Source organism: Castor canadensis, chromosome 5, assembly GCF_047511655.1.
Source record: "Castor canadensis chromosome 5, mCasCan1.hap1v2, whole genome shotgun sequence".
Classification (NCBI taxonomy): domain Eukaryota; kingdom Metazoa; phylum Chordata; class Mammalia; order Rodentia; family Castoridae; genus Castor; species Castor canadensis.
This window is the reverse complement of record NC_133390.1, coordinates 181,874,245-181,899,312: the sequence shown is the minus strand read 5'-3', so window position 1 is coordinate 181,899,312 and position 25,068 is coordinate 181,874,245. Positions and strand designations below refer to the sequence as shown.

At 53.1% G+C, this 25,068-nt stretch overlaps 4 protein-coding genes across 10 annotated transcripts in view; 1 reads left to right on the top strand and 3 right to left on the bottom strand.

Moving 5' to 3' along the window:
- The window catches only part of Zbtb46 (zinc finger and BTB domain containing 46), a 65,525-nt gene extending 60,448 nt beyond the window's left edge, over positions 1-5,077 (top strand). For all 4 annotated transcript variants that reach the window (XM_074075164.1, XM_020161034.2, XM_074075163.1 and 1 more), the window contains one exon: positions 1,459-5,077. In XM_074075164.1, the coding sequence (XP_073931265.1) occupies positions 1,459-1,863 (405 nt within the window). In that variant the 3' untranslated portion in view covers positions 1,864-5,077. The remainder of the gene's footprint in view (positions 1-1,458) is intronic.
- On the bottom strand, positions 4,840-8,839 carry Slc2a4rg (SLC2A4 regulator). The gene is made up of 7 exons (XM_020161035.2): positions 8,554-8,839; positions 8,092-8,240; positions 7,135-7,244; positions 6,549-6,736; positions 6,374-6,474; positions 5,839-6,276; positions 4,840-5,753 (listed from the first exon to the last, which is right to left on the bottom strand). The coding sequence occupies exons 1-7, from the start codon at positions 8,737-8,739 to the stop codon at positions 5,642-5,644; spliced, it is 1,284 nt and encodes a 427-aa protein (XP_020016624.2). The 5' UTR covers positions 8,740-8,839; the 3' UTR covers positions 4,840-5,641.
- An 801-nt stretch (positions 8,840-9,640) lies between these two features.
- On the bottom strand, positions 9,641-12,382 carry Lime1 (Lck interacting transmembrane adaptor 1). 4 transcript variants are annotated; one of them, XM_020161037.2, is made up of 6 exons: positions 11,906-12,382; positions 11,041-11,156; positions 10,801-10,858; positions 10,643-10,730; positions 10,152-10,540; positions 9,641-10,052 (listed from the first exon to the last, which is right to left on the bottom strand). In XM_020161037.2, the coding sequence occupies exons 2-6, from the start codon at positions 11,136-11,138 to the stop codon at positions 9,849-9,851; spliced, it is 837 nt and encodes a 278-aa protein (XP_020016626.2). In that variant the 5' UTR covers positions 11,139-11,156; positions 11,906-12,382; the 3' UTR covers positions 9,641-9,848. The 4 variants fall into 4 exon arrangements, with proteins under 4 accessions (XP_020016626.2, XP_073931259.1, XP_073931258.1 ...); XM_074075158.1 differs by having other exon boundaries at positions 10,801-10,930; positions 11,041-12,382; XM_074075157.1 differs by having other exon boundaries at positions 11,041-12,382.
- Positions 12,383-12,521: 139 nt separating this feature from the next.
- Zgpat (zinc finger CCCH-type and G-patch domain containing) lies at positions 12,522-25,065 on the bottom strand. The gene is made up of 6 exons (XM_020161036.2): positions 24,200-25,065; positions 14,927-15,060; positions 14,542-14,697; positions 13,623-13,742; positions 13,129-13,534; positions 12,522-12,931 (listed from the first exon to the last, which is right to left on the bottom strand). Exons 1-6 carry the CDS (start codon positions 24,790-24,792, stop codon positions 12,793-12,795), a joined length of 1,548 nt encoding a protein of 515 aa, XP_020016625.1. The 5' UTR covers positions 24,793-25,065; the 3' UTR covers positions 12,522-12,792.
- Positions 25,066-25,068: the final 3 nt, after the last annotated feature.

The following is a 25,068-nucleotide window of genomic DNA, read 5'->3' as shown; positions in this document are numbered from 1 at the left end:
GCAACCCTTGTCAAGAGGTGTTTTCAGTAGAGGAACCCTTTCAGTCACGAGGGACTGGGTACAGTTCTGTGACAATGACAGTATTTACTCGTGGGCTGGAGGGCTCAGAAAGGGAGAAGTAGGTCTAATCACCTCCCAGCCTGAGTGCAGTGTCGTCCCAGTGCTTCTGATACCACTGCATCTCCTCAGGTTCAAGGCCTCATTGAGACCCCTCTCAGAGCTCAGGACCTTCGTGTCCTACCCTCTAGGGGCCCCTCCATGAAGTACTGGGCCTCCCTGCTGGGCATTGCCTGGAGCTGTTGTTGCTGTCCTCCCCTGGCTGCAGGGCTCCTCCACTGCCTGGGATTGCTGATCTCGGTCTGAGCCTCGGCTGTCCTTGAGGCATCTTCTCAGGGGAGTTACCCTCTTTTCACCAGAAACAGGCTTGGGAGGCTGATGGAGTGTCCAGGGAGCCAGGTGGGGGCATGGGCTTAACTACCGGCTCTCAGGGACCCCATCCTGACACCTTTCTCATTTGTCCTTCTCTCTGGCTCTCTGTCCCCCTCTCCCTTTCTCTCTTTCTCTCTCCGGTACCGGAGTTTGAACTCAGGGCCTCCCACTTGCTAGGCAGGATCTTTACCACTTGAGCCATTCCCCTTTTGGATAGTCTTGAGTTTTTTCCCCCTGGCTGGCCTGGGCTCTGATCCTCCTATGGCCTCCTATGTTACTGGGATTACAGGCACATACCACCACCACCCCAGCTTATTGGTTGAGATGAAGTCTCGCTAACTTTTTGCTGGGGCCGCCTTGAACCACGACCTTAGGGATCTCTGCCTCCCTAGTGGCTGGCATTACAGGCGTGAACCACTGCACCCTGGTGCCCTTCACTCTCCATCCTTAGGTCCCCTGCTGTCCTGCCCACCAAGACACAGGCAGGATGGGCTTCCCAGAAGTCAGATTCCATTTGCAGTGCCTGGTCACAGCTGTGTGTGGGCTCCCAGCCCTGCGCACGCATGTGAGCAGCTTGTGTTTTCAGCTCTGTCCCACCTGGGCAGCCAGGTCAACTTCCTCTAGGGAGGCTTCATGCTTCTGTGTAACGGGTGCCTCGGCCTGTCCTTTGGGGAGGGTTGGCAGAAGGGGACTTTCAGGAAGAGGGAGTGGTGTGACCTAGAGAGGGGCGGGCTCTGGTGGGGGTGCCTGGACACAGGTGTATGTGGTAGGCTGGCCCAGTGAGGGGCAGATGGTGGCCTAGTGGTCGACATCTTCTTGGACAGGACTAGGGAGATTGGATGCCTCCTGCAATACTGACCATGTGGGCTCTGGGCAGGGCTCCTGAAGCCATGCAGGGCTCAGGGGGCTGAGCAGTCCTGTCACCCCAAGGCCCTGCCAGGGGCTGTCCCTCCTCAGAGCTTGGCAGAGATTTTGTTATCCCCCCTTCCCATGGACCTCACCTCTCCACTAACTGCCCTGTCCCCCCAGGTCCACAGCAAGGACAAGAAGTACGTGTGCAAGGTGTGCAGCCGTGTGTTTATGTCTGCAGCCAGCGTGGGCATCAAGCATGGCTCGCGGCGCCACGGCGTGTGTACCGACTGTGCTGGCCGGGGCGTGGCCACGCCACTGGACCACGGTGGCGGCGGCGAGGGCTCCCCGGAGGCGCTGTTTGGTGGCGAAGGGCCCTACCTGGAGGACCCTGACGACCCGCGAGGGGAGGGCGAGGAGGAGCTGGGGGAGGACGAGGATGAGGACGTGGCCAAGTGGAAGGACGACGTGGGCCTGGCGCACGAGGACGCGCTGCTGGGGGACGACAAGGACGACGAGGACTCGCCGCAGGGGCCCCGCAGCCCCTCTGGAGAGCCCGACAAGGACTTCGCCTGGATTTCCTAGGAGCCCAGCCCCGGAGGGCGGGTTGGGGTGGTGGCTGCATCGCTTCGTCCACCTGTGTGTGCACCTGTCTTGTGGGTCTTCACTCGCCCACCCCGGGGCAGGGCTTCTGTAGCCTCTCCTCTGGGTCGGGTCCTCCTCTGTGTCCCACCCCATCCCCTGCAAAAATCGGTCCTGTGGGCTAAGAAGCAAGAGGGACCCCAGCGAGGGGGGAGCAGGGTGGGTTTGGGCAAAGGGAGAGTGCACGCTCCTACCTGTCCAGGTGAGTGCAAGCGGGTGGGAGGGACCGTGCATGCGCCTGGGCACGCCCCGAGGGCATCAAAAGAGCCCTCGGCTGCCTGCTGGGTTAGGGATGCAAGATGGCTCGATGGCCAGCACTGGTCAGGGTCATAAGTGTGGTCCTGGAGGCCACAGGTCTGAGTGGTGTTGAGTTTTGCATACACCCTACCTGCATCCCTCCCAGCACTGCTCAAGCATCCCCCATGCCCCAGCAGTCAGATCGCTATCTGTGACCTCCCGCGGTGGCTCTTTGCCCTCTTGGCTCCTGCCACCTTGTGGCAGCCTGTAGAATCCAGGTCCAGCGTGTGGAAAGCCCTGTGACCCTCTTACCTCCGGGCTTTGGTGCTTAACACAAAACAGCTGCAGACACCCCACTGGAGCCCCCCAGGTTCCAGGTGCTATCTCTGGTGGAAGCAGCCCCAGCCCCCAGCGGGCAGGGTGAGGAGGCCACAAGCAGCTCCCAGGCAGGGCTCTGTTCTGGAGGGGACCTTGTCCCTGCATGCCCCACTTCAGGCCCACACTGGTTTGGTGGGGACAGCCTCAGCTCTTTGTTCTGTGCACTTCCTTGTCCACCCTGGGCTTTGTTGACCCTCCTGGGACTGGCTGGAGCTGGGCTCCTGCCTTTGTTGCTGCTAACACTGGAGGTAGGTGTTCCTGGCTGCAGTGAGCTGCTGACACCTCCCCGCCTGGGTAACCAAATTTTAAAGTAGTCAGAGAGACATACCGAAGTAGTTACAGAAAAGTATTTTGTTTGGCGTTATTTTTCTCACTTGACAAGACAATATAGGGTTGCTTTCCTTTAGCTCCTTTGGCTCATTGTCAGGTCCTCTTGCTGTATCCTTAAAGGCGCTCACCCTGTGTCCTTTCTTCCTGAGTGGAAAACGGAGGCCCTACCTGGGCCATGTGTGTGATGCCCAGCCCCAAGGGTCCTGGAGACAGGCTGCCCCACCCACCCTGAGGACAGACCCTGCCATCTGTCTGCTTCCTTCTGGGGGCTTTCTGACAACACTCACTACTGAGACATTCCATCTCTCACCCCTCATGGCGCTCAGGCCCACCGTGTCCTGCCTGATGTCTGATGAGGTGCTGGTGGCCAATTTCCCCCTACCCTATGCAAGGGCTTCTCAGGATGTTGAGTGTTAGCACCTGCTGGAGAGGTTTTCTTTTTCCAGACTGTAAGTCAAATGGCTTTTACCAACTTTTTTACTGCGTCATATCTATTTTCTGTAGGAAGGAAAAGGAAAACTTCGTTAAACTTACTTAGGTCCCAGTGGTTGCATGGAGCATTGTCCAATGTAACAACCCCGGAGTAGCAGCTGCCAGAGCTGCTGCTGTGGAGGGGGACAGGGCTGCCCCATGTGGACTCAGGGGACATGGTGCTGTCCTTGAGGGCCTGTACCACAGGAGGAATCACAGCCTTTTGTTTTGGCACCCTTTCTAACCAATTTCAGAGGGCACTCCCGACCGGCCTGCCTACCTATCGCTCAGGGGATGCTGTGAGCTCCTCAGACCTGGAGTCCTTAAGAGGCAAGAGGGCCAGGACTTTGTACCGTTCCTTTCACTTTTTAAACGCCTTTTCTAAACAGACTTACTTTCTTATAAAACGCATTTGGAAACCGGACCTTTGCTACCAGTGTCTCTGGCTTTTGTACCAGTCCCCATCTCTCAGGCTGTCCGGCCCAGAGGCCCCTGGCCCACCTCCCCTAAGGCACCTCTGCCTCTGCTCTCAGGATGTCTTGCTCTCCGACAGGCTCCACTCCAGCCTCCTTCACTGCCCTTTCTGGGGGTTCCCTGTCCGTGCCACAGGGGCACTTCCTTGAAACCAATACTGTACTGGAAACCTGAGGGTCCAGTTTCTGTCCCACCTTCCCCAACTGCTACACAGCAGGCTTTGTTCTTGGTTTGCTATTGGAGAGCGTGGAATTCCAGAGATCCAGATGAACGCATCCATCTCAGGAGGCATGAGGGAAAAGACATGCATAATGAAGGTTTTTTTGTTTTGTTTTGTTCTTTAACGTGACTGATTTTTTTAATCAATGTTCAAACTAATAAATATTTTTTTATGAAGAGGAAAAAATGTGTAGATTACATTTCACATTTTGTATTTTTTTTTCTTGTGTCTGTGTTTTGGTGTTTGCAACACCGAAGTGGAAAATACAGTCCACAGGGGAGGTGTGTTGGGGGAGGGAGAGGGAGACATGATTTTTGTATTGCGCTCTGGATCCTGACCAGGCTGTGTATTTGGACTCTGGGTTTTGGGAAAGAGGACACTGCCAGGATGTGACAGGGACCTGACTCAAAAGACATAGCTATGCTTCCAACTTTGCACATCTTCCTTTTTAAAAAAAGAAAACTGAGAAAATGCAGAAACTGGAACTTTTTGCAATATTATGAAAAGATAATCTTACTTTGGCTCAACTTTGGCTCATTCTGTGACATGTGCAACTCTTAAGAAAGCCATACTTAATGGTGGTTGTCTTTTATTTTTAGATCTTGTGTTTTGTACGCGGCCCTTTTTAGAACCACTTGTAGTGAGGGTGCTGTGTGTGTGCTTTTCCTAAATATTTATTTTTTCAACATGCTTTCAACCTGTCAAGAAAAATAGAATAGAAAAAAAAAAAAGGCAGTGTTTGAAGATTGTTGATTTTCTTCTGGGAATAATCTATATTATATTGACTTTATATTAATTATAAACCTGTGTTTGTATTGAAGATGTGTTTAATATTTGGGGGAGGAGGAAATCACAGCTCTGTTGTCCTGCTTCGCTGTAGCCACAGGACAGATAAAGGTTACTTTCGCTAGAGTGGGTCTCGCTGTGCGGTTTCTTGGCTGCCTAGTGTGCTCCAGGCTGCCTGTGGGTTTCCTTTCTGTGATGGGATTAGCATAGACATTCTTGCAAAACGATCACTTTCAATAAATTGGGAAACTGCTGCTCCAAGCAGATGCCTCCTGTGTGTTTCAGACAGTGCCTCTCCTCTGGCCTCTGTGTACAGGTGGCCAGGGGGTGGCCCCCTTCAGCTCATCACTGGCTTCCCACCACCCTGGTCCCATTCTGTCTCCCAGAAGGCAGACTCAACTTCTGGAAAACCCCCAAATTTTTAATTTTTCTTTTTGCCTGGTACAGCCCAGACATGAAGACACCTGAGCTTTGCAAACATGGTAAATGTCAGCCCCAGGGCCTGGGACCATATGTTAAGTGCAGGCGGGAGAGTCCCCTCCTCTACACCCCTCAAAGTGCATCTCAGACTGGCCCCTGCAGCTGGTCCCATCAACATCCTTGCAAGTCCTCGGGCAACAGGCAGGGAGGCCAGCTGCCCCTGGGGCCAAGGAGACAGTGATATCGTTTGGCTTTAGTGCAAAAGGCTGGTTTCTTCAGAGGCACTTGAGTGGCAGGACCCCTCTCCCCACCTCTGGGGGTCCAGGGTAACCCTCCCCCTCAGGCTTGCTCCAGCCTTGGGCTTGGGGTGGGTGGGAGGCCGGGCAGCAGCACCAGTAGGTGGACTCAGTCCAGGAAGCGCTGGCAGGCTTTCTTCCAGCGGCAGGCTGTGCACCACAGGTCCCGGTGGTCCATGCCATACACCTTCCGGCACTTCTTGGCATCACCACGGGGTTTCCTGGGGGACCAGCAGGAGGAATGGAGTGTTGCTGGCTGGGACCCTCCCCATTAGGCACATGCCCAGGCCCCCAACCCATACACACCTTAAATTGGCACCAAGCTTGGCAGGCAGAGCTGATATGCAGGCCTGGGCCTCAGTGGGTTGGGGCTCCAGGCGGACAGGGGCCAGGCAGCTCTGAGAGGAACTGAAGTCTGCACTTTGCTCCTCTGCAGAGTGCCCTGAGATCTGCCCCCAGCCACCACCTGTGGCCTCACCTGCCTGGTAGGCATGGTCACTATGGTGTACCTGATGGGCAGCTGCAGAACTCGATATGGGGGTCGGGGGCAGAAGCAGGCTGGGGAGGGTTGGGGGTTCCAGCAGCTCTGGGGGCTCCAGGTGGGGGAAGGTGGGTGGCACGGAGGCTATGGGGGACACTGGGGTCAGGCAGGATAGCCCGTCAGTCAGCGTGTCCACACCAACATCCAGCTCCGTGTAGTAGAAGTCCTCCTCACCATCGCTGTGCTCTGGCTCCGCCCGTCTCCTGCGAGGAACACAGCAGTGGGAACCTCAAGGCCTGATTCCTCCCCAGCCCACTGGTCAGCCTGACCCCACCTGGCCCAGCCCTCAGCCCCGCGCACCCCAGGTGCACCAGGCGGATGTGTCTCTGCATCCCAGAAGCTGTGCTCAGCAGCTTTCCGCAGCTCTTCCACAGGCACTGGAACATGACCTGGACAGAGCTCTGCAGTGACAGGGACCGGGGTCAGCAGCAGCCGTCTTCACCTACCCCACCCTGAGGGCTTCCCCCAAGCTCACCTTCCTCTTCCTCAGGGTGGGTTCCCCAAACAGAAAGTGGGTGGCCTCAGGGGGCAGTGGAGGAGAAGGGGTGGACGGAGAAGACTGGTCACTGGCCAGGTCCCAGCCCCAGTCTCCACTGTTGCTGCTGCTGCTGTAGCTGCCTGGGGGCCTCACCAGGGCCTCCTTCCAGGGCTCCAAGCCAGGCTCTGCAGGGACATGCGACAGAAATTTGGGTAGGCTCAAGCTCTCTGCTGACTACCTGCTAGGCTCCTCAAACTAACTAACTCCAAGCTGCCACCTATTTAGGGAAGCTTCATGGGCAGCCTCTTGGAGACATTGGCCAGGAGGACCTGGCCTTGGACGGGGGTGGTGGTGGTGCTGGCATGGGCAGGAGGCAGCTGGACAGTTCACTAAGGCCTGGGACACTGCAGCTTTGGCTTCAGTGAGGTGCACTGAGGGTCTGGATGTCCACTTAGAAACTGTTCAAGAGGCAAATTTGAAAGATGGCAGAGGGGGTTTGGGGGCCCTGCTGGGTGGCTGCAGGATCCTGGGGGCATCTAGTGGGGGTTCTGCCCCTACCTGAGCACACATTTCTGAGTCTTACCTGAGCTGAAGGCTGAAGATGGGGTTCCCAGACAAAGAGGACTAGTGGACAGGCTTGTAAGGGCTGTGGCAGCCATGACCTCATCCAGACGGGCTTTTCCTGGGGGCCTTCTGGAGATGGGGACAGGGTGTGGGTGGGGTGGGACCCAACAAGTGAGGTAGGCCCTTACCCTGGCCCTGCATACCCGTGCGGCCTGGGCACATGTGCAGCCCTGGGCACATGTCAGGCATCAGGCTGCCTCACTCCTGGTGCTGGGCAAGAGGCCTGGCTCCACCCCCAGCTCCAATTGCAGAGTGGAAAATGGCCAGGAAATCACCAGGTACAGGGCAGGGGTCTGTTGGAGGTCCAAGTTTTCCACAGCCTGGGCTTTGTTCCACCGTGGCTCCTTTAGACCCTGGTGCTGGGCAGGGGTCTGAAGCCCCAGTGCTGGGGCTAGGCTAGCCCCAGCCCAGCCCTCCCCCATCACACATTAACCAGGGTTGTGCAACAGCAGCTGTGGGCTGAGCTCCAGGCCTAGGAGGGCGGAGCAGCCAGGCCAGCAGTCCGTAGCAGCCAGGGGAACGCTGGTTTGAAGAACAGGCGGGTCCCCAGGCCCCAGCAGGCCAGACACAGATTGCTCCTGCTGTGCAACCAGTCAGAGGTGCTGGGCACAGCAGGGTTGAGAAGGTGGTGGCAGGAGCCCCAGAGATTCTTGGGCAGTCAATGGCACAGCCTCTTCTGCACAGAAATTGACAGTTAACCCCTCCCGGTTCTGCACTCTGGACCCCAACGCACTGCTCACTGCTGCCCAACTCCACTAGGGCTGGAGAGCTGGAGGAAGGGGAGGTAGAACCTGACCTGTCCACCGAGGCCTTCAGAGGGAAGGATCAGAAATCTGCACCCCACCCACCGCCCCTGCACACACCGATGCACGTGTGCACACACCCGCCTAGTCCGGGACACTAGCCCCTGGCTCACCTCTGCGCTGGCACCGGGATGTGCGCCGACGGCGTCGGGAGCCCCGCCGCCGCCCCCGCCCAAGTCCCCGGGGCCCCTAGGTCCGCGGCCTGCGGCTCCTGCGGCAGCGCGAACTCCGAGCCCGCAAAGCCGCCGCCCACAGAAGGGCCCTGCGGATGGGGAAGACTCAATAGAGGCGGCGACCGGGGATCCCCGGCCTCCAACCTGGATCTGCTCGGCGCCCGCCCCCCACACCGGCTGCAGCAGATGTGGACAGGGCGGCCCCGCCTCTGGCCCCGCCCCCGACCCGGGCGGCGGGAAGCGTCCCCCAGCCGCCGCGCCATGCCTGGCCGGACCCACGGACACGCACTGACCGACGCGCGGCACCCCCCGCTGCCACGCCCTCGGGGCCCAAAGTTTGCGCAGCCCCGACGCCATCTTTGCAGTGGGAGAAACTTTGTCGGCGCTCCCGCCCACCGGTACCTGCGGCGGCGCGGGCACTGTCACCGGCGCGGCGCGCTGGTCCGGGCTCTCCGCACTCAGCCACAGCGCCATGGTCCGCAGCCCACTGGGGTCCGGAACGGTCACGGCCTCGGGGCCCCGGCCGGCTGCGCGGGGCGGGGGACATTCGCAGCCCGGGCCCGGCGCCGGGGGGCGCTCAGCCTCCATTACCGGCCGGCCGGCCGCCAAGGCTGCAGCGGCGAGGGTGGACTCTTAGGACGCGGCCCGGGCCGGGCCGGGCTGGCCGGGCCGCCGACCCCAGCCCTGGATCCGGCCGCCGCCCTCGCCGCGCTGCCCGAAGTCGCCCGGCCGGCCACGCCCCCCGCGCGGCCCGCCCCGGCGCGCGCGCCCATTGGCCGGCGCGCGGCATCAACACCTCGAGGTGGCCCGGGGCCCGGCCGCCGCGCTCCCACTGGCCCGCGCCCCGCGGCTCCGCCCCGCCCCACCCCCGGCCCAGCCCCGCGCTCCCGCGCTGGCCTGCCGAGGTTGCCCGAGCCGGCGTCCGCGCGCCTCGCCGCCAGGGAGGGCCAGCTTCCCCGTGGTGCACACGGAGCTGCCGGAGCAGAGAAGGGCCGCGTCTCCTTGGCGGGCCTCCCGGGAGCAGGTTATTCTTTAACGCACGACTGCCCACCTCCCTCCACTTATGTAACCGCAGGGGCTGGAGGCCGTCCATGGAGCTCGGGGTCCAGGTCCCACCCTTCTGGCTGGCAGCACTGCCACTAGGCCTAGGAACCACCACCGCAACGGGCTTGCCTTACACCTCCCCACTACTGACTTCTGAGTAGGACAAGGATCCAGGTGCCAGGAAACGGGGTCAAAAGCCCACTCCTGGAGGCAAGGAGACATCTCCAACCCTCCCAATCTTCAAGAAAGACAAGCTGAGCCCAAGGTACGGTGGTTCATACCTGCAATTCTGGCTATTCGGGACGACAGAGTCCAAGACTCTATCTCAAAAACAAAATAAAAAACCTGAAAATATAGGGGTGTGGCTCAAGTGGTAGAGCAGCTTGCAAGAGTGAGGCCCTGGTTCAATCCCCAGTGTTGCAAAACAAAGAAAGGCAGGCACGTCCACCCTTGTGTGATGGGGATTTATTAGGATGCAGACTTCTGGATTGGCGGGGATGGGGGCGTGGGGTCACATGCACACAGGTGCCGAATACTCAAGGCAGGTAGGGATCTTCAAATCCTCCCTACACTGAGGCAGGTGGAAGCAGGGGGCCTTGGTGCCTGTGGATTCCACGTGCATGGTAATGGGAGAAGGGCAGTTTCTCAGCAGTTCAGAGTCCCATCTCTGGGATGCTCTCATACACATTTTCCAGGGGACCTTGGGCCATGCCCAGGCTCCTGAGAGGGATGGCCTTATGTGCCAAGTCACTCCTTGGAGCCAGAATTGCTCCCCCACCCTGTGGATCCTGTTGGTCTGTGGAAGGTCCTGGGTCCCTGTTTTTAGGCTTGCAGACCCTGGAGTACAGGATGTCCACCTGGAGGGAGGGAGCAGACCCAGGGAGGGCTCAGCACCTTTCACTCTATCAAGGGTCTGCCCAGTCCCATCTACCCTGCCCCATGGTGGCCAGCTTTACCTGAGGAGCTGGAGTCACCCCAGCCTGTCCTTTCTCCAGTTCTTGGGGGCCCGGGTCTGTCCCCTTGCGTTTCTGGATGCAGGCATACTCAGCCACTACGGGTCTGGCCCCAGGTCCAAGTCTGGCACAACTGATGGTCAGCCGTGTCCCTGCCCACACCACAGGGCTGGCAGCCAGGCTGGCCCTGGGGATTGCAGCCAGGCCCACATTGGAATAGGTGGCCTCAGGACCAACGGAGAGCACTGTGGTGGCCATGGAGGTGGTGGCAGGAGAGGCTCTGGGTAGCTGCTGGGGTGGGATGGTGGAGGGGGCTGCCTGTGGCCTGGTGCTACTCCTGGACACCTCCAGCCAGTGTGGGTGCAAGAGATCCATGCTGACAGGCCTTGGGGCTATGGGTGGGGTGAGGGCAGAGATCACTCAGGGGACCTGGGCTGGCCCCAGGGTGGGGGAGACCACAACCAGCCCTGCCCTGGTGCTCTCCAGGGGCTCACCTGTGCTGCAGCATGGGCCACGATGCAGCTCGTGCAGCCTGGTGTCAGACTTGCTGAGGGAGCAGAGGTGGGTCTGTCTCAGCAGTGACTGGGGGCAAGGAAGGCTGGTCGGTCCCCTGCCAGCCCTGCCCTGGCCCCAGGGACAGCCTGGCACTCACCGCTTCCACCGGCATCACACTGCCATGCAGCCCAGCCTGCTGCCTCTGAGCCCGCTTCCTGGGGGCAAGAGCGTCATCAGACCAAGGGAGCAGAGGTAGGCGTACGGGCCGTCAGCTGCTAACCCAAGCCCTGTGTGGAGGTACATGCACAGCCCTTGCATGAACCTCCCTGTAATGACTCCTGGCTCTGAACTGTGGAGAGCAAGGCCCAAGACAAAATCCCAGGCTTGATGGACATACCTGTGGCAGGCTGTGCACAGTGCCCACAGCCAAAGGAGTAGGGAGAAGCAACCTAGGGCCCAGAGGGCTGGCGGGGCTGAGGACACCGGTGGCCCCATCCTGTGAAGCAGAAAGGCCTGGGGGCAGAAGAGAGGGGCACTGGGGGGAACTGGGCACACACCTGGCCAGCTTGCATACCTCCCCCTGCTGGGTGGGCTCTGACTCAGCATACAGGAAACTCCTAGGCCTTGCAGCCCTACCCTTGCACAGCGTGCCCACCCACATGCCCTCCTCTAGCTAGGGACTCCTGGTGAAGAGGTGCTCTGCCTCTCCCTTTAGCCAGTGGCTGTGGTGAGAGTGGCACATGGCCATGGCAGCTATGACTTGGCCAAAGCTACACTGTGGTCACTACAACCCCAAACTCAAGATCTGGGGAAGCCTCAGCCTCTGAAGTCATACCCTGGGCCTGCAAACCACAGGCCACTGACCTCTGTAGCCATCCCTGCCCAGGCATGGCCCCATTTGAGGCAACGCCCCGGGCCACTCACCACCAGAGCTGGGAGCTGGGACAATGGAGGTCAGCAGGCAGGACAGAGCTGCTCTGGGTGCCGAGTACCCCCACTCCACTATTCCCTGGCTTTCCTTCTCTTCCCCTCTCACTGTCCCTGCTGTAGGATCTGCCCTTTTTTGGGGTGGCTCTTAGTAGAGGCTGTAGAGGTGGAGGTTATAGGGATTAGGGGCTCAGGCAGGAGGGCCCAGGCTGACAAACCTGATCGTGGCCAGGTCCCAATGCCCCAACCAGGCAGCATCTACCTCTCCTAGACCCCAGGATGGCAACGAGGGGCTTGGGGACCTACCCAGGCCGGAGGGCTGAGCAGACACTTACCAGGGCCACAGCGCTGCTCGTCCTTGGCCCTGTCTAGAGCAGCCAGGAAGGTCTTTGTGGGCTGTGGGCGAGCTCCCCACCTCACTTCCTGCCAGTTTGAAGCACCTCCCCAGCAGCCACTCAACCCTCCCTTGCAGCTGCTCCCACAGCCACCACTTGCCTCATCCACCTGCTGAGCCCCACCCAAGGTCTAGGCGTGATGCTGTGAGTCGCCAGCCAGCCCTGTTCTGAGGGCCTGACTCATGCCCCCTCACCCAATGAAGTGGACACTCGCTACTGAGGTGGGCAGAACAGGTCATGTGGATGATCAGAGGCTTGAATCTCAGACCCACCTGGCCAGGTCTCCCTGCCTCATAAATAAAGCTTCCCCAGGGCTGGTCTCCAACCACTGATCTCTGCATGTTTGTGAGTGCTGGGTACCATGGGAGCACCCTAGGCTCTTACCAGCTTGGTCAGAGAGTGGAGGGAAGGGAGAATGCCACTCTCCTGGGCCCCCTGACCCTGGGCAGGGGCAGTAGCCTCACTTGGGACCCTTCTGGCCCAACCTGTCTATTGTCATGACCCTGTGTAGACCCCTCTCCCCAGAGACCCCTCAGCGAGCTGAGTCTCCACTGAGTGACATTGTGATGAAATCACTTTAATGTCCTCACTAAGGAGATACCCAAGACACTGGCAGGTGGTAAGTAAGTGTCCAGAAGTAACTTGCAGCCCCATCTCCACTCAGCTCTGTCCACACACTCCAAGCTGGCAAGGTTGAACAAAGGGCAGACTGAGAGTGCACTGGCCCTCTTCAGGGGGTGTCCTAGGTGTTAGGGTGACAGCTGGTCTCCCCGCCAAGGGGACTGGAAGCTGGCATTCCAGGGCTCCCCCATGGTGTGTGTGGGTCTTTAGAACTCCGTCATCTTCCTGTGGGTGTCAGCCTTCCGCTGCTCCCGCTGTAGGCCAGCCTCCTGAGCTCGAAGCTGTCCCAGCTGCCGCTGGGCTCCTTCCAGCTTCTCCTGCAGCTGGGCTGCCGCCACGCTGTGCCTAGGAAGGGCCTGCCAGTCAGCGTGGCCTCCTGGCCCAATGCCACCAGGACCCCTCACTGCTGTGGGAATGCCTATCCTCCAATACCAAGACCTCCTCAGAATCATCACCACTCAGGTCAGGTAACCTCCCACAGGTATCCTGTGGGCATGCCACCTAGGACCCATACTCTAGCCTCAGTTGGACCCCACACATACCGGCCAGCATTCCGTCTGAGGGCTTCCTTGATGCCCCGGATGTCTCGTTGGGTCCGCTCAATCTTCTCCTCAGTCTGGAAGAGCCGTAGGCTCAGGGCTTGCTTCGCACTCTTGCTGGCATGGTATATGTCCTTGCTCCTCCTCCCTGGGGGATCCATCCCAGCTTCCAGGGCCCCAGGAACCCGGCTCTGCAGCTTCTCATTCAGGAAGTCGAACACGTTCCGAGGGGGTGGGCGGACCCTAGGTCCACCTCCACTTCCCTGGCATCGTGGGGGCCTGCTGACACTAGCCTGGCCCCTCTTGGTCCTCTTTTGCAGTATCTCTGCACACTGGTCCAGTGACTTTCCTCGAGGCAACACCACAGCATGGATAGGCTCCACCCGGCCTTCTGCATGTCGGCCCAGACCTAGGGAAAATGCAGGTCTGCTGCTAGTGCTGCTGGACCTCTCAGCTGCACTGCAGCACCCTACCCACTCAAAGTAGCATGCACTCACCCTTGCCAAACTCATAGCCCATCTTAGCGAGGAGTTTGGAGCCGATGCCCCGTGTGTGCACCTCCCAGCTGGCGAAGGCTGAATTGCAGGTTCCGGTGTCTGTGGTGCTGGATTCCACTACTGCAGGAGACAGAGGGCAGTGGCTCAGCCAGCCAAAGGACTCCCAGGGTGCCCTGGGTTCCAGCTCCTGGGCAGGGCCACAATCCCTTGCACCTCTGGGTGGCAAACTGGCTGCCCTGGGGCCAACTACACCTCCTTGGTTTATCACCTATGTCACCATAGACACAGGATTTGGAAACCAGCAGTTCATGTCACACATCCCTGGGAATGTCTATCTTCATCCTTACCAATCCCTTGGGAGGGCTGGACACTACCCACCATTTCTCCTTCCTGAAATCTGTGCTGTGGCTGTCTGGACATGCTTTCCATCTGCTAAGATTACTGCTTCACATACCCCCTACCCCAACCAGGCACTCAGGCCCAAAGTCTGGGAAGTCGGTTCCCTGATATGCTCCTTGTGTAATCAACTGGTCACTTCCTGTGACACTTTGGCAGGTCCAGCATTACAGTAATCCATCTTTTCACCCATGATTCATCCTGCATACCAGAGGCCATTGTGGTGCTTGGCCAGACATGCAGGGTCTGCCTGCAGCAAGCTCAAATCTGGATCCTGGAAGAGGTGTAGCTTGCTCATCCTGAGACCACAGTGTAGTTGCCACCTGGTACCATGCAGCTGTAACTGCTGTGCGTGTTCCTCAACCCTGTTCTAGGCCTGCACACACTCTCTGGTTCTCTGTGGCTCTCTGCTGTGGCTCCTGGTGCTGAGCTGGCTTCACATATCACTTACTCGCAGTTATCCCCATCAGTCAGATGCCTCTCAGGGTAACTGCGTACCCCCTTCCTGGCTCTGGGTCCTTACCTCTGGCATAGCTGGAGTCCCCTGCATCACCGTCGTCGGAGTCAGATGATTCTGTGGTCTCTGTACGCAGAGGAGGCAAAATACTGTCCCCTTCCACTGCAGCCTCCTTCAGCAGCAGTGAGTCAAACTTAACTGCGTAGAAGCCACTGTCCACGTCTGAGGGGAGACACAGGGTACAGGTCAATAGCTTTGATGAGTGGGCCACTATTCAGGAGCCACACGAAACATAGAGAGGGAAGGGGGAGGTGTTGAGCGCAAACTTGGTCCTCTTGGGCCCAGGCGGAGTCCCAGTGCCCAACCCAGAGGAGGTGGGGAGTGGCCATATGAAGCACAGAGAGGGTTTTCTTCAAAGAGCTCACCAGGGGGGCCCTGTGGCCAGCCTCACCCGTGATCCGTGCTGGGTGCCAGAGGCCATCCTGGTGCTTGGCCAGACATGCAGAGCCCACCTGCAGCAAGCTCAAATCTGGGTCCTGGAAGGGGCGCAGCTCATCCACAGAGACCACTTGCCCATGGGAGAACCTGCAGAGATGGCCACAGGAAGCAGTAGCTCAGACATGGCCCTCCAGGGGCACACAGGCCCAAGAGCATTAAGGCCATCACCAGGGCATTGTCCAGAAGGAAGCAAGACAGAAAGACAGACAAACATGCAAGCAAACACATATACATTTTCTCTCACACTCACACATATACACACGCACTTTCACATACATATACATGTGCCTTTTGCTCATATACACATACACTTTCATTCATATATGTACATACAGGTACACTGTCACATATTCATACACTTTTTCATGCATATACACAATCACACATACATGCACACACTACATACCAATATACACCTGCATATCCACATATACACGTGCAAACTTGCACGCATATATGCACACACATCTATGCACATTCTCAACATGCATATACACATTATCACACACGTGAACACACAACACAAATTCGTGTACTCTCATAAAACACGTGCACACATGCATACGCACTAATACACACCTATACCCATGCATAAACACACACGCGAACACACATGTGCACAAGCTTGAATTCTCCTTTAAGATCCACTGGGCAGATGCCTTGTGATCACAGTTTCTCATTCCCTCTTCATGAGACACAAAGCCCTGAACACCAGCAGTTATTCAGGTAGATGTACTGGAAGATGGATGTGTGCATGCATACGTGCACTGAGTCCTTCTCAAAACAAGTAGGAAAGTTGGATGTGGTGATGCACACCTATAATCCCAACACTTGAGATGCTGAGGCAGGAGGACTGTGAGTTTGAGGACCGTCTGGGCTATCTCACCTGTGTATGTGACACCATGTCTGAAAAAAACCTAAGAGAACCCAGTTCTAACAGTGCTGTAACTTTTAGATGTCAGTGCACCAGTAAAATTAAAACCAAAACCAAGCCTGAGAGAAAGAATGAAGAGGAAATGGGACAGACCTAAGACTGCAACTGTGAACCTTGCCAAATAAAGACATGAAAAAACTACCAACCACCCCACATGCCATCAATTCAGACAGGAAACTGTTTTAACGCCACAGGAGCAGCTGAGGGCTGGCATTCACTCCACAACTTTGCTAGGGCTGTTTTCCTAGACAAGTATCAGTGGGTGGGAAAGAGGGCCATGGAGCAGGGATGGTTCAGCAACCTCCCACAGATACACACAGATGGCCTCTGTCCGCTGCCTAGGCCAGCATTCTGGGAAGTTCCTTGCCACACTTGATTGTCTTAGGCACACAGGGCACTGCCAATGACCAACTGACACCAGTAGTTACACAGAAGCGGAGGTGTTTTTTTCTTATTTTAATACTATTGAAGCTAACTTGATAGTTATTCAAGCTACACTGTTACAAATTTAAGATGTACCCTAGGATAATTGTTAAGAAAGTATCTAAAAAATTTGCAGACAAGGAAAAGGGAATCAGGAATCAAAAAGATGTGTGAAAAAAGTAAACATTAAAAGCAGTCATAGAGAATGAGAAAAAGACAGCTCTAAGACATGCAGAGACAAGCGTTCCTTCCTCAATGTGACTACTTTAAGTGTATGTAGATGAAACTATTTAAAAGGCAGAGCTTGGAAGAACGTATAGAAAACATTAACCAAATCTATGCTAGTTATAAGAGAATTATTTTGGATCCAAAGATGACAATAGGGCCTGGGGATGTGGCTCAGTGATAGACCACTTGCCTAGCATGCAGGAGGCCTTGGGCTCAATCTCCAACACCACAAAAATCTAAAACAACAAATAAACAAAAAGACAACAATAGGTTCAAAGTGAAAGGTAAAACATTCCATGAAAATTGATCTAAAGAGAGCTGGAGGCCTGTGGGCCATGGCTCAAGCTTCTGCCTAGCAAGTGCAAGGCCCTGAGTCCAAACCACAGTACTGAACAGAGAGAAGAGACGAGACAGAGATAGTGCAGCACAGAGTGCACTGGGATGGTTATATGAATATGAGACAAAATAGACTTAACTCAAGAACTGTTACAAAGGACAAAGAAGGATATTGATAAAAGGATCACTCTATCAAGAAAATATATGGGTTTACTCAAGCAGTAAGAGTGCCTGTCTAGCAAGCATGAAGCCCTGAATTCAAGTTCCAGTGCTGCCAAAAAAAAAAAAAGAGAGAAAAATATAATTACAAAGTTATACATACCTATCAACAAATATAGGCATCAAAAATGAAAAGAAATGGAGAATGAAAGATATTTCTAAAGTACCAGAGACTTCAATACTCCACTTTCAATAACAGACAGAACCAGACCGAAGATTAACAAGGAAGAGGACCTGGACACTAGGACTGAGTAGACCTGATGGATAAGTGGGTAACAGTCCACACAACAATGTCAGAGCATATGTTCTTTTCAAGTGCAAATAAAACATTCTCCAGGATAGTCCATATTTTGGGTCACAAAACAAATCTCAATAAATTTTAAAAGACTAAAACTGTACAAAGTACCTTCTCTAACTACAAGGGATTAAAATTGAAATCAGTAATTGAAGCAAATCTGGAAAAATTACAAATACTAAAAATTAAGGACTGGAGATCCTGATTCAGTGTTATGAGTGCCGCCTTATCAATGTGCAAGTCCTACCACAAAAAGAAAAAAGTAAAACTGAAGCAACACTTTTTTGTCTGTTGTATTGGCGGTTAAATTCAGGGCCTTGGGCTTGCTAGGCAGGTGCTCTATCACTTCAGCCACACCCCCAGCCCTTTTGCTTTAGTTATTTTTGGGTAGAGTCTCATGTTTATGCCAAGCTGGACCATAAGCCTCCTATTTGTGCCTCCCATGCAGCTGGAATGACAGCTGCAATAAAGGCCCAGCCTTTATTGGTTGAGATGGGCTCTCACTTTTTGCTTAGGCTGGCTTTGAACCTTGATTCTTCTTAGCTCTACCTCTCGAGTAGCTAGGACTACAGCTGTGAACTAGGATTACAGGCATGCCGTGATTTTTTTTTTAAGGTATTGTCTCACTACATAGCCCAGTCTGGCCTGGAACTCACCATCCTCCTTCTGCCTTAGCCTCCCAAGTGCTAAGACTATGGACATCCACCAGCAGTCCAGCTGGTCAGTTGATTTTTTATTTTGTTTTGGTTTTTTGAGATAGGGTCTTGGATGTAGATGGGGTTTTGTGAACTTGTAATCCTCCCACTTTAGCCTCACCAGTGCTGGTCAACTGATTTAAAAACATCAAGATAGAAGGAACTCCTGGGCACCTGTGGCTCACAACTGTAATCCTACCTACTGAGAGACTGAGATCGGGAGGATCAAGGTTCAAGGTCAGCTTGGGCAAATAGTTAGAAAGAACCCCATCTCCAAAATAACTACAGCAAAATGGACTGGACGTTTGGCTTCAGCAGTAGAGTCCTGAGTTCAAATCACAGTCCCACAAAAACAAAACAAAAAAGATCTTTTCAACAAAAGATGCTAGGAAAACCAGAAATTCATAAGCAAAAGAATGAAGGTGAACCAGGAGCCAGTGGCTCATGCCTATAATTCTAGCTACTCAGGAGGCAGAGATCAGGAGGACTGAGGTTTGAAGTCAGCCTGGGCAAATAGTTCCTGAGACCCTATCTCGAAAATATACAAAAACAGGGCTGGTGGAGTGGCTCAAGTGGTAGAGCGCCTGCCTAGCAAGCCTGAAGCCCTGAATTCAAACCCCAGTACTGAAAAAAACAATGAAGTTGGACCCTTACTTAATATCATGTATAAAAATTAACTCAAATAGACCAAAGACTTAAATTTAAGAGTGAAAACTATAGAAAACATAGGTGAAAATTCTCATAACGTTGGATGAGACAATGGTTTCTTAAATTTGACAGCAAAAGCTGGGCATAGTGGCTCATGACCATAATCCTGGCCACTCAGTAGGTAGAGCTCAGGAGGATCAAGATTGAAGGCCAGTCCTGGCAAAAAGTTCAAGAGACTCCATCTCAGTCAATAAAAACCTGTGAGTGGTGGTATGTGCCTATCATCTCAGCCACTCAGGAAGTGTGAATAGGAGGATGGGGGTCCAGCTGGCCTGGACATAAATGTGAGACACTACTGAAAAAATAACTAATGCAAAAAAAGGGCTGGGGGTGTGGCTCAAGTGGTAGAGTACCTGCCTAGCAAGCACAAAGTCCTGAGTTCAAACTTCTATAGTGCAAAAAAAAAAAAAAAAAACCAAAACAAAACTGACATCAAAAGCCTAGGTAATAAAAGAGGCAAGCCAGGTGTGGTGGTACACACCTGTAATCCAAGCTACTTGGGAGGCAGGGCTGGATCAGGAGGATCATGGTTCGAGGCCAGTTGGGCCGAAAGGTTTTAAGACTCCATCAGAATGGCTGGGCTGTCGTCCTAGCAAGGTGGGGAGGCACAGATAGGAGGATCAAGGTCCAGGCTGGTCTGGGCATAAAGTGCGACCCTATCTCAGAAACAGACAACCCTAAAAGACTGGGGGCTCAAGGGGTACAGCACTTAGCTCACAAGCACGAGCCCTGAGCTCACCCCCAGTACTGCAAAAAGAAAAAGAAGAAGAAAGAAACAACAGATGAACTGGACAACAGTGACAAGACGACCCAGAGATAGGAGAAAATATTTGCAAATTATGTATCTATAAGGGGCTGGTAACATCAGAGCAACCCAAATCATAAACGGGCAACAGCATGTGCAAGGTTTGTTTGTTTGTTTGTTTGTTTTTTAAGCAACACAAACTTTTATGAATGTGCAAGTTTTTGGATTTGAGCCACAGCACTGAAAAAAAAAATGACAAAGGCAAAATATTTGAACAGACATTTCTCCAAAGAGAAATAAGCTTATTTACAAATAAGCCCATGAAAATATACTTAACACAGCAAGCCAATCAAAACTACAATGAGATAACACTTTAAACTCACTATGATCACTATTATCAAAAAATGGAAAGTAGTAATTGTTGACATGGATGTGGAGAACTAGATCCCTTGTGCCCTGCTGGTGACAATATAAAATGGTGCAGCCACTTGGGGAAAAGTTTAGCAACTGACCTGACCTAGTGATTATCTATATGTATATTTTTAAGGATAAAATAAATACCTTTTAGGGGAATATAACCGAAAGAACTGGAAACACGTACTCAGGTACTGGCACACCCATATTCTTGGCTGCACTATTCACAACAGCCAAAAAGTGGAAACAAATAATCTAAGTATCCACCAACAGATAAAAGTGATACAGCCATACAATGGAGTATCATTCTGCCATAAAAAAGACTTGAGATGCTGATACAAGAACTGGGTGGGATAGGAAGAGGGAGTGAGACCAAATAAAAACACTCATGTTTCCTGTCTCTTTCTGTGTGACATCCTGCACCTCTTTGGCACTGTGACAGGAGGAAGGACGTCACCTTTTGACATTGGATCTACAAAACTGTGTTAAGTGTTTTTTTTTTAAATTCATTTATTCATATGTGCATACATTGATTGGGCCATTTCTCCCTCCTGTTTTTTTTTTTTTAATAAAGTTAGGCTTCTTAGGTGTTTTTTTATATTGATAAAAAATGGACTAATTATCTCTAGAATTTCTTCTATTTTTAACATCTTACATTACTATAGTAAATTCGTTACACATTTGTTACAACTAAAAAAAAAAGAACTGGGTGGGGGGTGGTGACTCAGTGGTAGGAAAAAAATTCTGATACATGCTACAACATAGAGAAACCTTGAAAACACAATATTAGGGGTAGGGGCATGGCTCAAGTGATATACCACCCACCTAGCAAGCACACTCAGTTCAAACCCTAATACAACAAAATCCAACCAGCCCACCAAACAACAAAAACTCCACAACGCTATGTTAAGTGGAACAAGCCAGAGAACATGTGTATGACGCGTTTGTAAGGCAAGCTCAGAGAGAGACGCAAAGAGGGGTTCTGAGGGTTTGGAAGAAAGGGGTCTTGGGAGTTATTCCTTAATGGGTACAGGGTTTCTGTTTGGGATGAAAGTTCTCAACATAGATAGTGATGATGACTATATAACATGGTGAATATTAGTTAAAAACTACTGAATTTTTCTTTTTTTCTCTTTGGTGGGACTGGGGTTTTAACTTAGGGCCTTGTGCTTGCTAGGCACTCTACCACTTACTTGAGTCATGCCCCAGCACTTTTTGCTTTAGTTACTTTACAAATAAGGTCTCGTGTTTTTGTCAGGGCCAGCCGGGATCATGATCCTCCTATTTATGTTTCCTGTGTAGCTGGGATGACAGGTGTGTGCTACCATGACCACTTTTTATTGGTTGTGATGAGGTCTAACTTGTTTTGCCTGGGCTGGCCTCAAGCATCAATCTTCCCAGTCTCCACCCCCACGTAATTGTGATTACAGGCATGAGCCACCATGCCTGACCCCAGGATATCATATTTTTAAAAGTTAATACGTCACTTTCCCAAAATGAAAAAGAATGAATTCATTATTTGGGAAAATAAGCAAACAAGACAGAAACATCCAGCATTTATTCTCCTTTCCTACGTTAACTGTAGGGTGGCCAAATGAGGAACTGTGCCCCTTTCATTTTGGCTAACAGATGATGCCTCCTGATAAACGAATGGTACCTGGTCCTGCTGAAAGGATTGTGCATGAGTGTGATCAAGCACCTGGATCCAACAGCAAATACGCAGGAACTGCAACACCACGTGTAGAACGTCACCATAGGTGTTGACTGATGAGCTAAAGGATCTGGTCCTTTTAACAGAGAAGCAGTGAGGACAGGAAAGGCCTGCAGAAGTGTGAGAATGGCTAGATTCAGCTAGAATCAGGTTTGGAAAATGGGCAAGGCTGAATTATAGTGTTTACATCAGTTACACTTGATATACAAGAGGTACGTGTCATAAGATTGATTATTTTTGGAGGAGGGAGAAAGCTGTTATGGGTTGAGGTGCACAGTAACAAAGTTCACCTGTGCTGCTCCTTGTTAGGGGCTTATGGGGTGGCTGGCAAGTGGTAGTTTGGATCTGAATGGTAATAGCCAGGGTTTACTTTAAAATAGCTCCCTACATTGTCTTTTCCATATCTGAACTTATTTCACAATAACCAGGTAAAGAAGTCCACCTGTGCTGCTCCTTACATACCATTTTACATCCTTGGCATGAGCTAATGCATTCTATTCCTCCCGTATCTAGGGATGGTTCTCATCTGTTTTTCAGAGGGGAGGGAGATGGAGATTAAGCTGTAACAAATGTGTGGAAAGATGCCTGACTCTGAGGGATACAGAGAAATACAAATTCTGTGCAGATGCTATTGCCCAGCCTTTTCAATGCGCACAAATCTGAAAGTTGGACAATATTACTGTAGGCAGCAGGAATACGACTAGTAACTAGGCAATGTCATCCAGAAACCAAAAATGTGTATACTCTGCACCAAAATGTGCATATAGGGTTCACTATACGCTGGTGGTGCAAGAGTACAGATGTCAAGATATTTGGTGTATGTTGTTTGTAATAAATGGAAGTCAAAAACCATCAGAAGGGGACAGAATAAGTAAAATGTGGTATATAAGGAAAAAAAAACATAGCAGTTAAAATAAACCAGTTATATAAATATCAACTTGGATGTCTCTCAAAATCACACTTACTAAAAAGGTTGTAAATGAACCATACTGTACAATACCATTTATTTAAAAGAAATTAAAACAAAACACAGATATACACCATTTATAGACGCGTCTTAGAGAATCACTATTGTTTAGAAAGATATACACCAAATTTGTCATAACAGCGGGGGGAGGGGGAAGAACACTTCAACACTGTCTATATTATTTCTTCTATTTTAGAAAAATCCAAAGCAAATCCAAGGAAATAACTTGGGTGGTGGTGAGGTGGGTGTTCTAAGATGCTTTACTGTCTTCAGTTCAAACCCAAGCTGACACGGCAAGCAGCATCAGATGAACAGTGCCAGGGCCCAGCAACCCTGGACTGATGACTAGTGGCACAGTACCTGTCTTCCCATCTGTAAAACGGGGACTGGCAAGGCTAACCTACACGATTGTTGCACAGAGCAGTGAGCATGTGCAAATCAGAAGAAATACATCATATCTCTCACCACAGAGTAATCTGGCAGGAAGGTGATTTGGCTGCTGGTCACATGGACAAGGAAACCCAATGAGCACACTGATGACTTAAGCACCTTTCGCAGGAACAGGAGGAAGGGGAAGGAGGAAGGAAGAAGGAAGAAGGAAATATGCCAAGTCTATTAAGAAATACGATGTGCAGAGTATAGATGTGACCATGACAACCAAGAAGTTGGAGCGACAGGAGGAAGCCATGAACCACGGAATGCAGAAGGTCTCCAGAAGCAAAAAAGGCAAGGAAATGTACTCTTCCTTCAGACCTCAGAAGGATCCAACCCTGCTAACACTGTGACTACAGCCAACTGAGAATGATTTTGGACCTCAGCCTCTAGAACTCTAAAGGAATAAATTTGGGTCGTTTTAGTACTCTAAAAGGAAAACAAAACCAAAAATGTCCAAAGAACTGGGGGTAATTACCCTGGACTACTGGCTGAGTAAATATTACTCCTGAAGATAAAGTAAAAAAAAAAAGATGACGGTAATACACAAGAGGTATTTCTGTCACATTTGTTCAATAACATCCTTAGCAGCTAGAATAGAGGGACATGCTAGGCATTTAGGGTGGAGGAAAAAAACAGGAGCTTGTGAAATTTGCTTTAAATTAGCCCAGAAAAAGGAAAAAAAAAAAAAAAAGTTGGATAGACAAAACAGATGAAAGGAGACTGGAAAATGTGGTAAAGTTGAAGACGGGTATGTTTGAATATTTCCATAACATTAAGTAAATTTTGGGGGCTGGGCTGTAGCTCAGTGGTAGAGTAGGCCGGAGAACCTAGGTTTCATCCTCAGCACCGCCCCCTCATCCCCCCCCAAAAAAAGGAGAAGTACATTTTAACAGCTTCATTTTGGAGAATAAGCTGATGAAGGGTCTGGGGCCAGGTCTTCTCAACATCAGCCCTTCCAAGACTTCTTGATTTACCCAAGAGGATGGAAGGACGCTACTGTACAAACCTGCCTGCCACCGGGAGCTCTCTCACTGCCAGAGCCCTGCTGCACAGAGGACAACGCGGCCAGGCAGAGGGAGGGCCACAGTGCCTGCTGCTAGCAGCAGAGGGCTTTACCTGCAGTTCTCCTGGAAGCGGCACTTTCCCTCCAGGAAGAACGGGCAGGGCTTCAGGGACTTGTGCGTGGGGTACAGGTAGAGCACGCGCACGCAGGCTGTGCCGTCCTCCGCCTCTTCAGTGCCCACAACCATGGCGTTGTGATACTCCAGGGTGCCCCACGCGCTGTAATAGGGCGCGTTCACCTTGGCACCGCTCAGCTCGTCCTCCGGGTCGTGGTCCCCTCTCTCTCCGCCTTCCTCTGCTCGCGCAGGTGTGGGGCGTTCCGGCCCCGCCTCCCTCTCGGGGACAGCCTCCAGGTCGGCCCCGGGGGCGGCGGGCACCTCCACCCCCTCGGCAATGGCCTTCTGGAAAGCCAGGTACTCGGCGTCTTCCGGGACTTGGCGCCCTTGGTCCAGCGTGGCCAGCAGCTTGCTCTTCCTGACAGACGCCAGGCTGGCCTCCGTGAGCTCGATCAGTTCCTTGAGGTCGCCCTGAAGCTGGCGCAGGTCCGCCTGCTCGGACGCGTCCAGGCCCGCAGCCAGGGCCAGTTCCACCTGCTGCAGCTGGGCATGGTAGTTCTGCACAGCTGTCTCCAGACTCTCCTCGTCCATCCCGACGGCAGGCAGGTCCGCCAGGGGAGTAGTGGGCAGAGCTCAGGTGAGCCCGGGACCAGCCGCTTCCCCCTGAATGGACGGAGCTCTCTCGAGGAGGACGACGGCTCCCAGAGCCGGGCCCGTACTGCGTGCCGCCCGGCCGCGTTCCCTTTCCGGAGCGCGGCCAGGGCCTGCAGTCAGTGACCTCGCAGCAGCCCCTGTCCCCGCCGCCCTCACGGATAGAGCTCCTGCGCCCGCCTTCCGCCAGCCGCCGGCACTTCCTCCCGAGCGTTG